Here is a 21,016-nt window from a genome sequence, read left to right on the forward strand (position 1 = left end):
CTCCTCCAACTGCGATTTTCCGTGAAGAACTGTCAGGGTTGTTGGCATTTTTTAATTTAAACAGAAAGCCTTTATTGGGTCATAAAGGAAAACATCAAAGAACGATCAAGAGCGTCCTCAGAACGGGTACCCACGTGTTCTCCTGTTTATAGATGCCTGATAAGTAAATGCTAAAGATTCAGTAACACTTGACATTTCTAATGAAAATATCTAAAGAGCAGAATTCGAGACATGAAATGGGTCAGTTTGCGGCCATTTGTAATGCAAGCAAGCTTCAAAGTCAGGAGTCAAAGGCATCCCTCTCGCGCTCTTGAAGATCTTTTAATAAACATTTCCCCCCTCTGCTCCCGCTGGGAAGCCTCCGCCCGGCTTCCTTCCAACGCCCTCCCGATCTGCCGGGAAAAGCGGAGGAGCCGAAGCGCCCTCCTCCCCGTCGCTCTGCGGAGCACACGGATGTCTCGGCTCCTTCCTTCTCGCTGACGGGTGTGAAGAGAGCCGGGGGGTGTGGGGGGGGGAAATCGCCCCGTCTCCCTGCCTGCGATGCAAGAGGCAGCACTAATTAAAGCCAGGGAGAACTGACCTCTCCCTCTCTCAAATCAAGTGGAATTAATTAAAATCCAGGCCATTGACATGCAGCTGTTTATAACTTATTCTGCTCACCCCAAGCCGCCTTCTCCACCGCGGACTGCTCAGACCCGGCCCTGGGGAGCCAACGCTGAAGGCCTTTCCCTGTCAGACCCACAAGTAAGGGGCAGCAGGGAAGAAAGAACGCCCCTCCTTTATTTGTCTTGAAAATATTTCCGACGGGGGGGGGGGGGGGGGGGGGGAAAACAACCTTCTGAGGCAGAACTTGGAGGCTGCAGCTCCATCTCGCGCGTGGTACAGAGACGCTTTGCCGTGGCGTTGTAAGCGGTTTGCCAGGGACGGTTTGGGAGGGGAGTCCTCTTCTGCCTCTTCCCCTGGGGTCGGCAGAACCTCGGTGTCTCCTGACCTGCTGGAGAGGTTTCCACGAGGCCCTTCCACAAACTCATCCCCGCCACAGGCAGGGAAAAGCGACGCTCCAGGGCCGAGGGCGGTCAGCCAGCACCAGCTGCATCAGAGCTTGTCAGCTCACGCACCGCGATCCCGTCACGGAGAAACCCCGACTTGAGACGCCCTTCGGAAAAGCTAACAGCCAATTTTAGCCATTTTTTTTTCTTTTTTTTTTGAATGCGAGGGGTTGATTTTGGGGGGTCTGAGGATCCTTTCCCTTCTTAGGCTCCCTTTAAGATCATTCCTCGCTTTTTCTCTTTCTGCTTTTTCAATAAAAACTAAAACCCAACACAGACGTCATTTGATCCAGATACTCTGGTCAGCAGAGAAGCAACCACTGTTCGGGTGACTGATGGCCTGAAGCCATTTATACTGAGAGAGAATTTCCTTGTTTTTCCAAATTTCCAATCCACCACCTGATCAACACACAGCCCCCCCCTGCAATCACAGCCAGAACAGCCCCAGCTGACTGAAAACCCCCGATCCCTGTGGAAGGGGGCGCAGGGGGCATTATGGGATCCTGCAGGGTTTGGGAGCTAACCCAGAGCTCAGGGGCACCATGCGGGGGAAGGTACTGCACAGCCAGGACCCATGGGGCTCAGCTTAGGGGGCACCACGTCCCCAGCACCAAAAGTGGGGCTGTTCCACAAGGGAAGGGCACACAAGGTGACAACAAAGCCCAGGGCAGCATCCTCACCACTGAGGGAGGTACAAGAGGAGGAGCAACGTCCTCACCACCGAGGGAGGTACAAGAGGAGCAACGTCCTCACCACCAAGGGAGGTACGAGAAGAGGAGCGACGTCCTCACCACCGAGGGAGGTACAAGAGGAGCAACGTCCTCACCACCGAGGGAGGTACAAGAAGAGGAGCAACGTCCTCACCACCGAGGGAGGTACAAGAGGAGCAACGTCCTCACCACCAAGGGAGGTACAAGAGGAGCAACGTCCTTATCACTTAAGGGAGGTACAAGAGGAGCAGAGCAGGTTTGATGGTCTTAACAAGGTCAACCACAGCTCAGCAACCTCCAAAAGGCCCATAGTGATGAGGCAGCTCTGAAATCAAGCCACAAAAAGCCATCCATGTCATGACACCCAGAGCAGAGCCTGACCTAGAGCCAGAACTTAAACACAGCTCCTGGGCCTATGGGTGAAGAGCTCTTGGGTAGAGTGCCCAGATGAGGTTCGTCAGAGAAATTAAGCACTTGTTGGTGCACTCAGGCCTTGATGATCACATACTAATGGGTCTTGGTCCTGCTTCTCCCCAGTTTCCGGGGTGATTGTGGTGACAGTGTCTCAGCATGGTTCCTTGTCTGGTGTGCCGGAGAGACACAAGCCTGTATGCGTGAACGCTGTGTCACGATGAAGCCAGGTGGCGAAAGCATTAGTCTTGCTGCCATATGTTCCTAATTCAATCAAGCAGTTGTCTTACTTTGTGAGGAGGAGACCTGAAGGATAAAGACGTAGAGTGAAAAACTGCCTGGCAAGGTCCAAAATACGTGGTTATGGGTTGGGTGTATGCGTGGGCATTTACCGCTGTTATCAACGGCTGGGAAAAGCGGCGTTTCTGGTGTTTCTGGCTTTTCTGGTCCCCAGAGGACATTGATAAACTGGAGAGAGGTCAGAGGAAAGCCCAGAGAATGACTAAAAGATTGAAAACCATGCAACATCATGAGAGCCTCCGAGGGTTTGACGGGTTTAATTTACCAAAGCCAGGGCTACGGGGCGACGTGACCACGGTCTGTAAGAGCTTGCAGGAGGATTAGGAGTTTGATAACGCTCGCCGGGGCTCAGCGATAAAGGCATGGCAGGGCACCGCGGCTGGAAGTCGAGGTCAGACACATCCAGGGAAGGAACAAGGTGCCACGGCCGAGCAGGCGGAGCTGGTTAACCACTGCTGTACAAGGCTCGAGGTTTTTGGATCTCCAGCATCCTCAGGTGACCATCACAGCGATCGCCAGCATGAGGCGAGGCAGAGCGGTGAGGATTTGCCATGGGCTGGGCTGGACCACTGCGCGGCAACCAGGGACCCGTGGCCAGGATCGGTCCCATGCCGCTGCCGGCCGGTGTCACCACTCATTGCTGTGCAAAGTGACCCGGGCAGGTTTTCCCACTTCACGCAGAAGGTGACGGCAGGTTCAAGAAGCCGCTTCCCCTTTCTGTCCCCAGCTCCCTCTTTCCTGGGCCGGCGGGTGACGTGGATCTCGCTTGACCTGTGATTCCCGGGTCTAGGCGCAGCAGGGCCGGAGGGAAGCAGGTGGGAGTTAAGTGCCCAATTCCCAGGGAAGCGCGGTGAAATTTGTCTGTGCTGTTCCCCCAGGGCTTCTCGGCAGGTTCCAGCCAGAGGAACCGTTGTTGCGGAGCGCGCTGCTTGGCTGGGAAACTCGTAGGAGCCAGGGCTGCGCAGAGCCTGGCGCGACTCTCGGCCAGGGGAAGGGGCCCCTCTCCTGGAGGAAGCTGCCTTTCCTCATTTCCATTTCTCTCCCCACAGACGCTTCTCCGTGACGGCAAGAGGGAGAGTATCATGAGCACCCTTTTCGTCGCCCCTTCCGACATCGAGAACGGGGAGAGCATCGTCTGCCGTGCCACCAACAAAGCCATTCCCAGCGGGAAGGAGACCTCCGTCACCATCGATATCCAGCGTGAGTACGCGGCCGGCCGAGCCAGCGCGGGGTACTGCGTCATCCCGTCCTCCCCGCTCGCTCCATCGCGTCCCCAGGGCTGCCCGCATGGGTCTGACTCCAGCCAGGGGCGGGACGCTGGGGTTTAGTGGCTTTCCTTTACTGGGATTTACCGGTGCGTTGATACGGCGGAGTCAGAGCGAGGAGATCTCATCTCCCCTCAACTCCCCGGGCTTCGACGGCCACGAGCACCCGCGGGGACAGGCTGCAGCCCAGCTTTTGCGTCTTCTGTCCGTGGGTTTGAGCAAAAGCGGCACCAGCTGCCGCGCTCTGGGTGGCCGGTGGGTGTTGCACGTGGACAGAAATGCGTGCCCTGATCCAGGCCGCTGGGGTCTGCGGAGCAGGGATGGATCCCAACTGGTTTTGGCTGAGCAAGCAGCATCTCTGGACACGGCCAGTAGGTTTCTGGTAAAAAAAGGTGGGTTTCCGGTCTTAAAAGCTGTTCGACAGTAAGTTTTTTGTATTGTTCTCCACTGAGACAGCCTGTTAGCCACCTAATGGGTGGGAAGTCTCCCTCCCGTGAAACACAGCTAGTGTCAGTCACCATCTGATGGGGACAGGTGTCGAGAGCGGTAGCGTTTACCCTTTACTGTAAATCCGTGAAGCCAAATCGTCTTTCCTCAACAATTCGCGTCTCGCAGATCTCTTCCCTCCTCCTCCTCCTCCTCCTCCTCCTCCTCCTCCTCCTCCTCCTCCGCAATAGCTGTTGCTCTGGGGCTCGTCCTGACCTCCCTCCAGCCGGGCTTCGTTTGCAGACACACAATTCCTGCAGCTGTATTTACCAACAATTTGCAAATGCAGGGTGTTCAATATTAGCATGCCAGCTGCTTTCCAGAGTCCAATTAAAACTGGCTGAACAAACTCAAGCGCAGCAGAAAATTCACCGTTTAAGACTTCCAGCTTTTGCTGCCGGAAGATTAACAGGCCCTTGGGTCGCTGGATAGCATGTCCTGACAGAACCGGCCAGATAAAACGAGATAATAGCATGGGTTATTTCACAGCCGGCAAACAGTTACAATAGCTGGAGACGCACACGCCTTCTCACAAACAACGCAAAGCCGGAGACATCATTACACTGCGCTGTACAGCGCGGGGCAGGAGACGTGAGCTGAATCCCTGAGCCCGATGGAATCTGCTTGGAAAAGAGAAAGACCCAATAAAGAACGCCGATTGCCACTCCGAGCCATTAAATACTCCGTGCTGTGAAAGTAATAATAATAATATCCCATCCAGCTATTAAAAGTATGTTGTTCCTAATGGGGTCTAATGAGGATATCAATTTCCCGGCGCTGGATGGGTGATGGAGGGATAGAAAAATACCGAGACGGATTAACCAGCCTGCGGTGGGGTGGATTTCATCCCGGACGCAAGAGTCTGCTCTAGCTGCTGCCCGGTCCGTTAGGTTTCACTCCCAACCTGGTAGGCAACTGGCTGCTTTCACTTTGTGAAGACCCAAAGGTACTTTTCTTAAGGAAAAATTATCATCTGGGCCACTCGTTTCTCCTGGGGACCTGTCCTGGTCAAGGCTACGTACCCTTCTGCACCACCCCGGTGATGAAAGAAGGTCCTTCCCATGGGTCTTCTCCCAACACCGAACAGAGAAGCGGAATCTGGGGAGGGAAAAAAGAAGTGGTTTCTGCAAGGGTAAGGAGGTGGGCGGCGGGTTTTGGCTGGTGAGCTTTCCCCTGCCCAGCGCAACCTGCCGTATTTCACCCTGGAGCCCGCACATCCTGGGCTCCGCTGTTCCCATCGTAGTGAACGTTGCCCAGCTGCACGGCTCGAAAGAGATGGCCTTGCAAAATCATTGAATAATAATCCTGAAGAACCGAAAATAATCCCTCCCAGGAAGCGGCAGCCGGGTGACTCCCTCCTCCTGCTTTCGTTTGCTTTTGCAACTCAAAAGAGCATCAAAAATGCTCCCACTCAGCAAAGCAACGCCGGGGCGGGGGTTCTGGAGAGAATATCCTCTTTCAGCTGAAGTTTGGCTCCCATCAATCTGCAGGCACTGCCTGCCCGTCTTAGCAGCAATGAAACAGCTGAGTCATAAAACCCTCCCCTTCCAAAAAAAAAAAAAAAAAGAGGGGAGGGGGAAAAAAGGAACTGGAAAAAACCCCCCACCCAGAGAGCAGGGTCTGTAATGGAAACACTAAGCGACTCCAGCTGGAACATCTGTTCCGTGTGATTTCCGTTCCACCAGCCACATCAAAGTCAGCCTCCTGTGAGTTATGCACCGAACATCACAAGTGGGATTAAAATCATGTTTAATAGTTTGATATGCCATAAACTATTTATACTGCCAGAGCCCAGTGGCTCTATGGAAATGCACATCCAGCGTGCCGGGATGGGGAGGAGCCGGGTTATTGCTTATCCAAAGCCATTTGCTCCAAGCCCCTGCACACGCATAGGCAGTTGCTCATTTTTTACACCTTTTTTTTTTTTTTAGCCCCCCGTGGCAAGAAGGGATTTGACTGCATATATTTTGCAGGAGGAGAAAGAAGGCGGAGGGGTCTGTGAGCCGGGGTGATGAGCAAACCGAGGGGCACGTCGCCGCGTTGGAGGGTCCCCTGCTGCGTTTATCCTTGTAGCCCTGGAGTATTTTATTCCCTTTTTGTGCTTCCAGCTGGGGAGCGTGAAAGCCCAGAGCTGAAGAGGCATCTTAGTCTGCTTCCAGCTCCTCGTTCCTCCTCGTTTGGCTTTTGGAGTCAGGGGAGAGGTTTGGAAGGGCTCGTCCGGGGCTCTGGAGGTGCCTGCAGCCCGTGGAGCTCGGCCCGTGACCCCAGCCATCCTTTCCCAGGTGTTAATTTAAAACAAAAGGAGCCGAGGGGTTTGCTCTCGGGTGCCTGACGGGCCGCGCGGCTGGTGGGGAGCGATGCCGTCCCCCGGCGCCAGCGTGCTCCCGGGGATGCGTGGGACCTGGGCGCGCGAGCCTCTGCACGCAGGCTTCTCCTCCCGGCGGCCTGTAGGCTGGCTCTGTCTGATCCCGTCGTTCAAATTAATTACAAGAAGCCAGGCAGGAATTATAATTGTAACCAAGTGGAATTGCGTTCTGATGAGTTACAATTTGTCTCTCTCTTTTTTTTTTTTTTTTTTTTTTTTTTTTTTTTTTGGTGGCTTTAGAATCCCCCCAAACGCACCCGCACACACAAACCCACGCTACCCGCCGCCTCGCGACATCAGAAAGCCCAATCCCGTTTGTGAAAGGCAAGATTCAAAGGCTTTAATTCATTGCCTTTGCGCTTTTTTTTTTTTTTATCCTTTTTAATCTTTTTTTTTTAGTATTTTTTTTTTTTTATTTTGCGTGCAGGAGGGAGCCGGGGGGGCTCATTTTAATACAAAGAGGCTCCTCTGTAAATCGTAGGCATAGCTACTAAACCATCAAACAATGGGGAAGCTACTAAAGAGAAGTGTGATTCATACTTAACAAAGGAAGGTGATTAGCCGTTGTTGTATAACAATAGGGAAGTGTCAGGATGCCCGCAAATGAATTAGGAGCCCGCTATATATCTCTGGGCTCTTTACGGGAGGGAAGCTCGTTTATATTCCCGACTGCGCCCATCTTTATTGTCATTTGAATTGCACATTTTTTAAAATGAGATTAGGGTAAATTGAAAATACCTATAATTTCCCCGTCGTAATTTCCCCTCCGGAAGGCTCGCAACAAAGCCGGGTTCGGGCTGGGTAAATATCATGGGGGCTAATGAGGTGGGAACGCGGCGGAGGAGGAGGAGGCACTGCAGCACGCCGCCAGCCCGCTGCTTTCCTCTCGCCCAGGCTGCCGCCCGGCCGTGGTCACTGCCGAGGCCACCTCGGAGATTCCCCATCCATCCCCAAGCCGGTGGCCTTGCCCGGGCACGGGCTGGAATAACGTGGGGTTGCTTCGGGTGCTGGCCTGCTCTCGGCACACGGACAGACTTTCTGCTTTCCGTTCACAGAATCATTGACCGGGTTGGGTTGGAAGGGACCGTTAAAGGCCATCACGTCCCAACCCCCTGCAACGAGCAGGGACATCTTCAACTAGACCAGGTCGCTCAGAGCCTCATCCAGCCTGGCCTTGAACGTCTCTGGGGATGGGGCCCCCACCCCCTCTCTGGGCAACCTGGGCCAGTGTCTCACCACCCTCATCCCTCCTCTGCAGCTCTGCCAGTGCCAGCCTTTCCCGTGCCTTCTTCCTCCACGTCGCTTTTTCCTCCGCAGCTCCTCAGACGCGTGAGGTTTGCCCCGTGGCCATTAACCTTTGCAAATGGTACCCCGAAGGGGGGCGGCAGCCAAGCTGCTCTCGCATCAGTACGCCCGGTTAGAGCCCGTACCCTCGAGCGAAGGCGCGGAGCAGTTTCCAGAGAGCCAGGTCTCTCCAGCAGGACCCTGGTGTGGGTGGTGTGGAGGAAGCTGGTGGAGGGAGAAGCTGGGGGGGAAGCTTTCATGGCTGTTAAGCACAATGGCCCTCCTTGAGCTTGCGTTAGGGCCATGGATGGCTTCGTGACTTCACGGCACCCGAGCAGTAAATCGAGCATCATAGAATCATGGAATTGTTTAGGTTGGAAAAGACCTTTAAGATCCTCAAGTCCAACCGTTAAACCTAGCACTGCCAAGTCCGCCGCTAAACCATGTTCCCAAGGCACTAAACCCTGTCCTTAAGCCATTAAACCGTGTCCCTCACGCCCCCTCCAGCCCTGCGACGCCGACCTAAGGGAGGTCCCCTGGGACGGTGGGTCCCAACCAACTTCGCCTCCCTCGGGTCAGCAGGGCTGACCCCCGGCCCCATCTGCTTGGGTGCTCCTCGACTGCAGCCTTCCCCCGTGCTCCAGCTGGGAAGGATGTTGCTGAGATACTTGGGAAGAGGAGGGAGACGGCAGGTAGAGGCGAACGCGTAGCACATCCTATTTTAGGGTGCGTTTTTGCATACGCTGCATCAAATTCCTACCTTAAGGGCAGGAGAGCTGCCTCAGCTCCTCTCCTCAGCCCCAGTGTAGTCTCCAGTGGGACAACTGGTTCTTCAGGCACCTAGAAAACCTCTCCCCAAGGCCGTTTCTTTCTGCTTTATCCCTCAAGTGAGGTCCCGTCCTTAAAACCTAACGCTGGAGGTCTAACACCCCCTCTCAGACGTCACGAAAAAGCGAAACAGCTCTGGATACTTTTTATTCCCCATCTAAACATCGCAGCCTTTTGTCTTCTCGCTTGCTTTCATCGCTTCTCTCCTAAATTCTGTTTGCTGTTAAAGCGTTTAGATGCTTATCATGTAAAAGAAGAAGAGAAACCGAGCACCGGTGGGAAGAACCGAAAGGCCTGTGACACCAATAAGTGCTTGGCGGAGATGATTAGGCTGATGAAAGAGCAGAAATGCCACTTTCAAGTTAGCAGATAGACAAAAGATCATCGTTACACGGCGCGGTATTAAATGGGAGCTTTTTCAAAGCAGGCAAGTTTATTTCCTTACACGGGAATCGGAGCCAGCGTCAACGGTTTTGACGCGAAATGCTACATCCAGTGGCGCGCGTGGCTCCCGTTCCTGTCTGGTTTACTGAAGGCCTCCAAGACAAGAGCCGTGTGCGCGACACCAGCCCGCCTTACAAAGCCCTAAACGTTATGTCACAGCGTCAAGGAATCCGGAGGCTTTTGCCATGTTTTCTCGCGACCGACTTTTGCTTTCCGGGCTCAGAAGCCTGGCGGGCAGCGGGCAAGGGGATGCCGTGCCGCGTCTTCGGGTCGCTGACGGGCTTGTCGCTGTCTCTTCGCAGACCCACCCCTGGTGAACTTGTCCGTGGAGCCGCAGCCGGTCCTGGAGGATAACACCGTCAAGTTCCACTGCTCCGCCAAGGCCAACCCTGCCGTTACCCAGTACAGGTAAGGCGGTGTCCCCGCTCGCTGGCACCGCGCATCTCGCTCCGTCCCTCCGCTGAGAGCTTCTCACGTTCGCCACCCTGCAAAGTTATTTCCTCCAGGTGACCCCAGAGCGCTCTGGCTGCCGTTTTTCTGGTGGCTGTTCCGCTTGCTCCCGTGTCTGTCGCTGCTTGGTGGTCGTTCTAGCTCATCGCCATGGTCTCTGCCGTCCTCCGGCCGGGGGATGCGATGGCTGGAGCCAGGCGCAGCGCGTGATGCCCGCAGAGCGGCAGAGACCTGCTGCGGCGCCGTCCTCTTCCCAGCATCCCCGCTCCGATGGCTCCCCGACGCCGCTCTTGCCTTGATGGTGCTGTTAGACGTTGAGAGGCTCCAGTTGCCTCCGCGTTAGGCCGTCTGCTGCGTTTTGCTGCATGCAGCAAGTCCTCGGTCAGAGATTCATTGGCGCTTTGGAGTGGATTAAGAGGCCTGGCACCGAGCTGGCGGAGCCATCTGTTTGGGGACATAACGAGCAAAGCGCTCCGAGTGAAAAGTCTATTATGGGAAAATTCCGTTTCTTTTTTTTTTTTTTTTTTGCATACTCTTTTATGCTTTGAACAATACAGCTTCATTGCCGTCTCTTTGTAACCCTTAAGCAACCGCCGTACGCGCCTCTATCCCCAGCAGCGTGAAGCAGAGCTGAGAAGGAGCCAGAGCAGAGGTGCCTGGGCTGGCGACGTGGGGGGACGTAGGGGGACATAGGGGACGGGCGCTGCTTGAGTGCGACATTGAGTGGCCAGGGTCGCCCTTACCACCTGGGATCTTCGTTAAGTGCTCCAGTGAGCTCGGAGCGGGGCAAGGGCGGTCGGGTGGCTCGGTTTGGCACCGATGAGGTTGTTGCGGGAGGAGAAATTGCATCACTTGGCGCTGCGGTAGGTCTGGGCTGAAGGCTGCCTGCCCTCCCCCCCTCCAGCCAGGCGGTCCCAACCTGCCCTGGGTCACTAGTCATCAAAATACCGCGGGGCTGGACGAGCAGGACGGCAACCGCGGCCGTGCCCTGCAGCAGCGAGGCTCGTGGCTCGCCGCGTTGCATTCGAGTCGGACTCATTTGCTGCAGGAGGTGAGCAGATGGCTCCGCACCGAGCAGAGCCGCTGCGGTGGGCTCTTGGGTATGGGTACGGGGGCTGGTAGCGTTTGAAAACCACCCCCCCCGCCCCCTTCTCTCAAAGGTTTCTCGGTCTAAGCAGACAAAAATGGGGGCTCACAGCCCAGAAAGCCAACCGCAGCCAGGGCTGCATCCCCAGCAGCGTGGGCAGCAGGGCGAGGGGGGGGATTCTGCCCCTCTGCTCCGCTCTGGGGAGACCCCCCTGCAGTGCTGCCTCCAGCGCTGGGGCACCAACAGCAGAAGGACACGGAGCTGTTGGAGCGGGGCCAGAGGAGGCCCCGGAGATGCTGGGAGGGCTGGAGCCCCTCTGCTGGGAGGACAGGCTGAGAGAGCTGGGGGGGTTCAGCCTGGAGAAGAGAAGGCTCCGGGGAGACCTTCCAGTTCCTAAAGGGGCTCCAGGAAAGCCGGAGAGGGACTCTGGAGCAGGGAGTAGAGGGATAGAATGAGGGGTGATGGCTTCAAACGGGAAGAGGGGAGATTGAGATGAGATATTGGGAAGAAATCCTTTGGTGTGAGGGTGGTGAGCCCCTGGCCCAGGTTGCCCAGAGAAGCCGTGGCTGCCCCATCCCTGGAGGGGTTCAAGGCCAGGTTGGCCGGGGCTTGGAGCAACCTGGGCTGGTGGGAGGTGTCCCTGCCCAGCACAGGGGGTGGCACTGAGTGGGCTTTAAGGTCCCTTCCAACCCGAACCAGTCTATGATTTGCAAGGAAATCAGATTTTCATCGCAGGTGTTCCACAAGGCCGCGGTGGTGGCTCTCAGTGCGGTGCTGCACACACAACAGGACCTAAACCTAAACCTACCAAAACCATTCTATGATTCCACGAAAACCAGGGGTACGGAAAGCGCGGTGGGTCATCAGTCACCCTTTGGGAGAAGGCGGCGTTGTGCTCAGCCTCCTGGCTCCAGCTCTTTGCCAGGAGGGCCCGTTTCTGAGCCAACGCGGAGACATTGCACAGCAACCAGGTACGCCCCCGTCCCACCGCTGCAATCAGCCGCTCATCGCTCCTGCCTGGAAGTTAGGAGCGTGCACGCGCAGGCATGCAATCCGTTCTGCTTTTGCAAGAGCGTCAGTTGATAATAGCAGAGGAGGCACCTCCGGGGACAGGTTAGCATGACCCGCCTCCTGTTAGGCTCGTACAGCTTAATTAGTACCATCGAGTTTGCTGGTAGGAGCGATTCCTTCCGGCTGGATATCTGCTATCGGCACAACAAAGCAATAATTGCGTTCCCAGTTACACAGAAGAGTTATTAATTTGAGAAGTCAATTAATGTCAAAGATACAAATAGCCCTGTTTTCATATTTACAGTTAGAAGGAAAACGAAGCGCGTGACAATCTGGGGGAGGACGGGGGCGAACGTCCCCCGTGAGTCTTACACCGTGATTGATTCTGGTGCGGTCGAAGGCAAAACAACCGCCTTGGGCCGAGGAACCAGACGGTGGCAAAATTTCTGCTCCGAAGACGGGGCACCTGGCGTGATCCTCAGCTACGGGCGCTTTCACATCATCCCCGAGCCCACCCCGGGCTGATCCTGTCCCGTGGAGCAGCCTTGAGGGCTCCCACGTGGGTTTTCTCCTTCCTTTTGGGTGTTTCCACCCTCTGGGTACGTGGTTCTTCCTGGGCAAAGCAATTCTGGATTGCTCTTCTCCGCCAAATAGCAGGTGGACCCACCACGCTTCTCCCATCTTGGGTGCCGTCTCGTGAGCGTGGGGTTTTTGCTGTCCCCCGTAGTGGCCGCCACCTTTCCTTCTTGCCCGTCCCAAGGCCGCGCGTCTTGTCACCCGTCCTGTTGCCCGAGCGCTGGGATTTCTGCTTTGCTGCAAAGCGTTTCGTGATTCGTTTCATGATGGGCTTTGCTAGCGAAACCAATTGCGCTTTTTTTCAGGTTACGCCTTCTCATAAAAGGGATTTTTTGGGGGGGGGGGGGGTGGGGAGGAAAAAGAGGCATGAAAAATCCGAGCACTTTGGGTTTCTCATTTCTTAAGTTCCCTTAACGTGTTAACATCCCACGAGGCTTTTTCCCTACCACTGCACGAGCAAAGCCCCCTGCGGAGGGGCTTCCTTCCCCTTAAGGGCCCTGATTGATTGAGGGGGGGATTCATTTCCCTTCCAAAAGATCCCAAAGCTCTTCACTTAACTCTTTAAAGGCAACGGACGTTTCGGCACCGAAGCTTGGAGGCCTCTGGAGCGGGACATCCAAACTAGGAGACGTTGGCTAGGAGGGAAAACGAGTAAAGAGGTGGGACGTGTAAGATACTTGGAGGTGTGAAAAGGCTCAGTGTCATCCCCGGGGCCACTCGGGACCCCGTCACTGGTGCAAAACAACTTATTCTGCCTTAAAAGCAGAGAGAAAGCGTGATATTTTTTTTGTCCACGGGAAGAGGACCACTCCACTCTTATCTCCTATGGCTTCCCTCATCCTCAGATAGAGATACCAGATCTTGGTCTTCAGCCCCCATTTATTTTTAAATACCTCCCAATACGTTTGTCGGTCAACAGCTCTGAACGCAAATGTCTTAAACAACATAAAGCCCCTTTTCGGGGCCTAAATCCACGGCCAGCCCCGCGGGGCCGTCCCTGCTTGGAACAACGGGAGCGAGCTGTCACCTTGCTGGAGCTGGCAAGGGGCGGTAAGTCCCGCGCGGGGTTTGGCCCCGGGTTTTTTTCGGGCTGGGAAGGAGAAGCGAGGTCGAGCGTCTCACCCAAAAGGCGCTGGGCCGGGAAGCATCCCTGAGCCGTGCTTCTCGTCAGCGAGAAGCCGCTAAACCAATCCTGGGGTTTTTAAGGCTTTTCGTTAGGGTGGTAAGAAGGAAAGTTTCAACCAAATTTCCCCGGAGATGAAAATCTCCTTCTGCCCCCGCCAACCCCCCCGGAGGGAACGTAGTTTTGATGAAATCAAGGCGGCTGCTTTTTCCTTGAGAGGTTTTTTTTCCTGCTCTCCTGTATAATACATCACACACGTGTGGGTTTTAACGCGAGGAAAACCTGGTTAGAAAGGAGACCTTGGAGCGATCTGCTCCCAGAGCCCGAGCGGAAAGTTACAGCCTGCGCCGCATCTTCTCTTCTGCGGGGGCCGGGGGGGGGGAGGATTTAATGACGTTTTGTCAAAATTGACAGGTTTCCGCAAAACGTTTGGCCTCGGTGGCATTTTTCTAACAAGAGAAAAAGCCAGAACCCCTCTTGCCTTAAAATTCGCTGGCGTCTCGCGATGTTGGGGGGCAGGTGGGGCTGGGGCGGGGGGGTCCTTTGCTGGGGACGCGGTTCCTCTGCTCCTTTTCTTAGCTGAGGACACCCGGCAGCTGAAGCTGGGGCTGAAATCCCACCCCTTCTTCCTCACCGGCAGCAACGATTCCTTGACAAGGAGCATCTTCTTCCCCAGGGGTTTCTTTTGTTTGCCCACGATGTCACCTGGGCTGTCACTCGCTTTTGGAGGCCGGTGTCACCAAAAGCAAGGCGAGGGAGGCGGGGGGGAGCCGGGCAGAGGGCTGGCGAGGTGTCGCAGTGAGGCGTGAGCCGGGTGGTTTTGGCGTAGGGATGAATTAACCCCGGCGGCGGCGTTTTCGCTCGTTTGCGTGTTTTCCCCCTCGCCGTATCGAGCCATCTTTGCACGGACACATCCTACGGCCTCTGTAGGCTCTTACACCCCACCTGGCCTTGGGTTTATGCCACCTCCACCTGGGATCGTGTTCCCTCTGCAGCGAAAGAGCAGCTCAGCCCTCCGAAACGCCGCTCCACAGCTCCTTGCTGCTGCCACTGCAGCGTCTTCTGCTCGGTAAAAGGCTCAAAGGCACCCGGGCTGCTTGGCAGCACCTCCACGGATGTGTCCCCACCGTGGACGCGGGGCTGGAAGCCCAAAGAGGCTCCCTGGTGGCCCAGCGGTGGGGAGGGGGAAAGCTGCCCCTTCCTCTCCCCTTGCCTGGAGCCGCTGCCTGCCTCTGCCGGTTCGTTTGCAGGCAAGAGCATGGCGTAGAGCCGCGGTGCCGGGCTGGAGGAGCGGCGGCAGCAAACGGCTCCACCAGGGCAGCCAGCGTACGCGCGGGCAAACCGCACCGCCTCGTCTTCCCCTAATAACCCCCTTCCCACCCGCCTCCGCCTCTCGGTGGACAAAGCTGGGACAGGGAGGTGGTGGTGGCGGGGGGGAATTGGGGAATTTACTGACTTTTCTTTTGCTGCAAGCGAACGGGCGAGAAAGGGAAAGCGAGAGAGAGTAATTAGCTGTCGCCGTTGTTCTGCCACCTGTGATGGCGGGTAAAATTAATGGAAAGCAACAGAAGTCGGGGCTACGTGAACCGACTCACAACCAGGCCTCCTCTTTGCTCGCTTCAGATCTCTCTATTTGCCAATCTTCCCTGGGCTTTTGATGTCTGTTGTGTGTCTGTGGGGTGGTTTTTTGCTGTTATTATTTATCACGCGCGGTAAGAAAGAGAATCTTTAAAGTGGCAGAAGAAGATGGGAAGGTTGAATATTGCAAGAGGCAGAGTCCCTCAGCCTTTTGGGCTCCGCCGGTGATGATGATTTTTGCCGAGCGATGGGGAGTTGGCGCAGGCCGGGCGGTAACACGCATCCCACTCTCGCGCATCGATACAGCGCTCGCACCCCCAAGGCCAGCGGAGACCTTGGTAAATGGCGTTGTCTTTGTAGTCACGGGGCAAGGGGGACGTTCCGAGCCACCCCCGGCATCAGCTGCATTTCTAGGGACCATTGCACTTCCAAAACGAGGGGTGGGACAGACCTTGGGAGTCCTGGGGGACAGCAGGATGGCCCTGAGCCAGCAATGGGCCCTCCTGGCCAAAAAGGCCAATGGCATCCTGGGGGGCGTCAAGAAGAGCGTGGCCAGCAGGTGGAGGGAGGTCATCCTCCCCCTCTGCTCGGCCCTGGGGAGGCCACACCTGGAGCGCTGGGTCCAGTTCTGGGCTCCCCGGTTCCAGAAGGACAGGGAACTGCTGGAGAGGGGACAGCAAAGGGCTACCAAGATGCTGAGGGGACTGGAACACCTCTCTTGTGAAGAAAGGCTGAGGGACTTGGGTCTCTTCAGTCTGGAAAAAAGACGGCTGAGGGGGGATCTCATCAAGGGTTCTAAATACTTCAAGGGTGGGTGTCAGGAGGATGGGGCCAGGCTCTTCTCAGTGGTGCCCGGTGACAGGACAAGAGGTAACGGGCACAAACTTGAGCATAGGAAGTTCCACCTAAACACGAGGAGGAACTTCTTCACCCTGAGGGTGGCAGAGCCCTGGCGCAGGCTGCCCAGAGAGGTGGTGGAGTCTCCATCTCTGGAGACATTCCAACCCCGCCTGGAGGCGTTCCTGTGCCACCTGCTCCGGGTGACCCTGCTCTGGCCGGGGGTTGGAGGAGATGATCTCCAGAGGTCCCTGCCAACCCTGTGGTTCTATGATTCTATGACAGACGGATGGACGGACAGAGGTCGAGGGAAAGAGAGAGCTACCCCTCCCCAGCTGCTGCAAGGCGGCTGGCTCTGGCGTGGCCGTGAAGGACGCACACAGCTCTCCGTAATTGCGTGGGCCATGGCAGAAGATGCAGCTGATGCATCCCCGGAGGAGCTGGGAGGCATTTCTTTAACAGCCCCCCAGGGGGTGGTGCTACACCGCTTCTTCCCCATCCTAAATCAGAAGCGGGGATTGAATTATGCGCGGTCCAAGCAAGCTCCACCTGCCCTTGTTGGGCTGAAGCCTGCCCAAATATTGGTGAAAGCCTTCCTGCATCAACCAGTTTGGTGAACCGTAGCTGCGGGTCAGGGCTTGAGCCACATCATCTTCCCAGAGCACAGGGTGACTGGTGGGGCTGTGCCGGAGCTTGGAGCCAGCCCGCGGTGTTCCTCTGTCCTTAGCCCCGCTGTCCCCACCGCGTGGCTTGGCTTGCGGCGGGAACGTTGTTTGTTTGTTTGTTCGCTCAGTGGGCTCCGGTCTGCAGAAAAGACCTTCTTGTTTGGTAAACACTGTTTTATCTTCGAACCGACAGCACGCGGTTGCTCATCAAATATTAATCCAAACTCAACGGCTTCTTAAAGAGGTTTTCTTTAAAGGCAGTGGGGCTCGAATGCACCTGATGGGAGACAATGTCCTCACCTCCCTCCGCCGTTGCGCCAGGGCAAACAAAAAGATGTGACTTGTTGCTGTTGCAAAGGGGCAACAACAGGGAAGAGATCCAGTGCTGGGCCCGTTCCTCCAGCCTGCTCCGCGGCGTCCTGGCTCTGGTTGGGATGCGGGGTGGGCATTTCCCACCCAGCCTCAGGCAGACGTGTGGATGAAGACCCCAGGTGCCTTTGGTAGATGTGCTGTCTCCAAGAATCGTACGTCGTGCCCAAGTACAGGCCTGTGAGTCTTTTGGCTGCCGGTCTTGGGGGAGAAAGTGGCAGGTTTGTTGGGGTTCAGGTAGATACGGAAAAATTGCACCTGATCTCCAGGAGCTCTGAGAAGAGGAGGAGACAATGGCAATACACATCACCTGTGCTTTGGCCTGCCTCTCTTACACCGTGCTGTCTCAGAGGCGTTTATTCCATGGAGACCCATTCCCACGTTTTGTTTTGACAAACCCAGAGGAGAAGTTCAGACCCTGCAGAGCGTTGCTGCTTTTTTTTTTTTAAGCTTGGGTCTCGTCTGCACGGTTCCAGGACCTGCTGGCATCTTAGCAGACTTATTCATGAGACGCTGCAGGCTGCCACGGAGGAGTCGAGCTCTCCGAGAGCGCGTGCCCCGTGTCCTGCTGGAAACGGCACCGCCGCATCTTGAGAGTTTGCTCGGGACACTTGAACCACCTCCTTCGTGGCTTTGCTTTGCTACGCGGCAAAGAGCCGGTCGATAAGAGTGCGTGCTGCTGGGTGACGCTGGGTGGAAGAGAAGCAAAGCCAAGAGCGTTACAAAACAGGGAGAGCCTTATCAAAGGGACGGGTAATGGAGGAGGGAATGAGCAGAAGGCCAGCCCTTGCTTAGCTTGGGTGAATCGTTGCACCTTTACTGCCCCAGTGAACGTGGCTGGCTGGACCGAGTGATTGCTAGAAGCTCATCCATCAGTCCGTCCGTCATGGGCTCAACACACAGACCCAAATTCTCCAAAACGGAGCCCCAGGGCAAGAGAGAAGAGAGAGCCCCTGCCCTAGGCATGTGGTTATAGCTGAGGAGGAAGCCCAGATTGAAGGTCAGCACGTCACCGATTCGCACACGGTACCCAGGGTTTCCCATCCCGAATTCCTCATGCTCACTCCTCGGGGGGATCAGACCCGTTCGGATGGGGTCCCTCATGCCAGAGGGCTGCCCCCAGGGATGCGTCGGAAGCAGGATTCCAAGTGAAGGGAGTCAGCCCCCGTGTCCAGGCAGTGAGGAGAGCTGGGCTGATAGGTGGATGCATCCTATTTCCTCTGGTCATGACGAAGGCGCGTGCCTCATCTATAGAGCCGAGGAATTCAGGTCATAGGAAAGGAAGAGTCTTGGGAATGCTTTCCTGCTGCCGGGACCATTGAACAGAAGGATAAATCACCCCAGGCACTGGGAGCAGATCTCTGTCTTCCAGCTAGCTCTCCGTAGCTCCTTCACTTGGTCAGCTGGGCTTCTGGATGTGCGCAATGTCCCTGTTCCAGGGTGGAAGGCCGGGGGAAGGCGTATTTGAACTTCAGTGCTCTTCCATGACACCAAAGTTGTCCGTGCCTCTTCCCTTTAGCTGCTGCAGAATATGTTCACCGGTCCGAAGGCTGTAAAGGCCAGACGGAATTATTGGGTCACGGGAAGCTGATGCAGACATTCAGGGCGATGCATTTCATCGGCGACTTTTGATGGAGAAGTGGCAAATGAGCCATCTCACGGGCACGCCCGGCGCTGCCTGCGGCCAAGGCGCAGCAGTGGCCGTTTTCCCTCACTGTAAGACCTGGATATACTTCAATATGGAATTCAGACGGCTTTGAAAAACGCCTCCTGGGAGCTGGCGTGTCTGCTGTGTTGCTCACTTTCTTCTGCCCATTCAGGGCCCAGAATAAAAGTGAACACCCCCCCGCCCCCGTACCCTGCGTCCCCCAGAGCTGCTGGTCACTGAGGCCACTACCTGCTTGGCACATCTCTGTCTCTCTGCCGGGCAAAGGGGGATCTGCGATATTAAGCTCTTATTAAACGGCAATCACACCTCCATTAATATTCAAAAGGGACTGTCAAGGGTCGGAAACACGCTGCAGAGCAGCCAGTGACCGCAGAGGAGGTGTGAAGTCCGTGGGCGCATGGGCACGCTCCCCCATGTCCATCAGGCTCAGTGTCACGCTCACGGGGGGAAAATAGCCGGGTGTCTCCGCTGGGGACTGCCAGGGGACTTGGGGCAGCCCCGCACGGTCCTGCTGAGCCTCGGGGGTCCCCGCTGACCGGGAGGCTGCGGAGAGATGATGTGGGGCGCAGCTCACCAGACGTCTGGTCCAGGCAAGAGGCATCTCGGCAGCTTCAGGTGGACCAGTCACTCTGGTTTTGCAGCCATTTCTTGGCACGCTTAGGACCTTCTCCCCCTGAACCAGCTGCTTCCTTCAGTCCAGCTCGGGGAAAGCGCTGATTTACGCCAACGTGCAGGCTCTCCTTGGTTTTGCTGCCTTCCTCCCCTCCGCTCCCATCTGCTCCCTCCTCCTCCGACGGCCGAGGCTGCCGTCTGTCCGGCGGCAGGACGCTGCGAGTCCATATGCTGTCCCTCGGCAGGGCTCTCACCTCTCCCGCTGCCTCCCGCAGCCAAACCCGGCGAGGGAGGCAAGACAAGCCGGAGCAGCGAAGGGGCCCGCAGGCATTTCACAGCAGCAATGGAATAAATCTAATTTATAGACATAGCAAAATGCAGCTAAAGCGGGAGTTGAAATGAATGCAAAGCACACAGAGGTCTCAAGTTATCGGCACTGTAACATTTTTCCTGACTATCTCTGTTTTCCTGCCCGGGTTTGTCTTTGTAGCTTCCTCGCAGACAACCGGACCTTTGCTCTGAAGTGAAAATGAAAGCCGGGGAAAGAAAAAAATAACGGGAAAATGAATTCTTCAGATCTCCTTCACGATGCATCAGCCCCATCTGCCAGCTCCCTCTGACAGGGAGCGGAGCGTGGCTGGGTGGCAGGCGGAGAGGGAAAGACAGGCTTTAAAAAAATAATAAAAAAAAAAAAAAAGTAAAAGGAAAGGCGCAAGTATCCCTGCAGCTGGGAAGCGAAGCTGGGCTCTGCCGAGGCACTCGGCTCCAGGTGAGACCGGGGACATGAGGTTGGAAGAGCCTCCCTTCGCTCGGAGAGGTGTGAGGACAAGGAGATTTGTCTTCCCGTTCCCTGGCTTGTCAGGGTAATGGGAACAAGCGGGTGGGAGATGTTCGGAAGCAGCTCGAACTAATTAGGAGAGAACGCAGAGGAGAGAGAGTCTGATGGCTGGAAAGGGAAAAAAGGAAAAAGGGGGGTTGGGGGGGAAGGAAAGCGCTTTGTACTCTTGAGCATCGCTCCCTGATGTAGAAATGATTAAAGGTACCAGATGAAATGCGTGATGAAGCAGCCAGCCCAGACTGCTGTGGTGGATGGAGCCTCTCCAACGGAGGGGGATGGCGGAGGGTTGGCTCCGGTGGAGGTTGGGATGGAGGGGGATGGCGGAGAGTTGGCTCTGATGGAGGAGGATGGCGGAGAGTTGGCTCCGATGGAGGTGGGGATGGAGGGGGATGGCGGAGAGTTGGCTCTGATGGAGGAGGATGGCGGAGAGTTGGCTCCGGCGGAGGTTGGGATGGAGGGGGATGGCGGAGAGTTGGCTCTGATGGAGGAGGATGGCGGAGAGTTGGCTCCGATGGAGGTGGGGATGGAGGGGGATGGCGGAGAGTTGGCTCCGATGGAGGTTGAGATGGAGGGGGATGGCAGAGGGTTGGCTCTGATGGAGGAGGATGGCAGAGAGTTGGCTCCGATAGAGGTGGGGATGGAGGAGGATGGCAGAGAGTTGGCTCCAATGGAGGTTGCGATGGAGGGGAATGGTGGAGAGTTGGCTCCGATGGAGGTTGGGATGGAGGGGGATGGCGGAGAGTTGGCTCCGATGGAGGTTGGGATGGAGGGGGATGGTGGAGAGTTGGCTCTGATGGAGGGGGATGGCGGAGAGTTGGCTCCGGTGGAGGTTGGGATGGAGGGGGATGGCGAAGAGTTGGCTCCGGTGGAGGTTGGGATGGAGGGGGATGGCGGAGAGTTGGCTCCGATGGAGGCTGAGATGGAGGGGGATGGCGGAGAGTTGGCTCCGGTAGAGGTTGGGATGGAGGGGGATGCCGGAGGGTTGGCTCCAATTGAGGTTGGGATGGAGGGGCATGCCAGAGGGCTGGCTCCAGTGGAGGGGGATGCCGGAGGGTTTTG

At 56.2% G+C, this 21,016-nt stretch overlaps 1 protein-coding gene across 1 annotated transcript in view; it reads left to right on the forward strand.

Moving 5' to 3' along the window:
• The window catches only part of KIRREL3 (kirre like nephrin family adhesion molecule 3), a 141,232-nt gene that overhangs the window by 78,769 nt on the left and 41,447 nt on the right, over positions 1–21,016 (forward strand). The window contains exons 6-7 of the mRNA XM_054223277.1: positions 3,520–3,670; positions 9,445–9,550. Coding sequence (XP_054079252.1) covers positions 3,520–3,670; positions 9,445–9,550 — 257 coding nt within the window. The remainder of the gene's footprint in view (positions 1–3,519; positions 3,671–9,444; positions 9,551–21,016) is intronic.

Source organism: Rissa tridactyla, chromosome 17, assembly GCF_028500815.1.
Source record: "Rissa tridactyla isolate bRisTri1 chromosome 17, bRisTri1.patW.cur.20221130, whole genome shotgun sequence".
Lineage (NCBI taxonomy): Eukaryota > Metazoa > Chordata > Aves > Charadriiformes > Laridae > Rissa > Rissa tridactyla.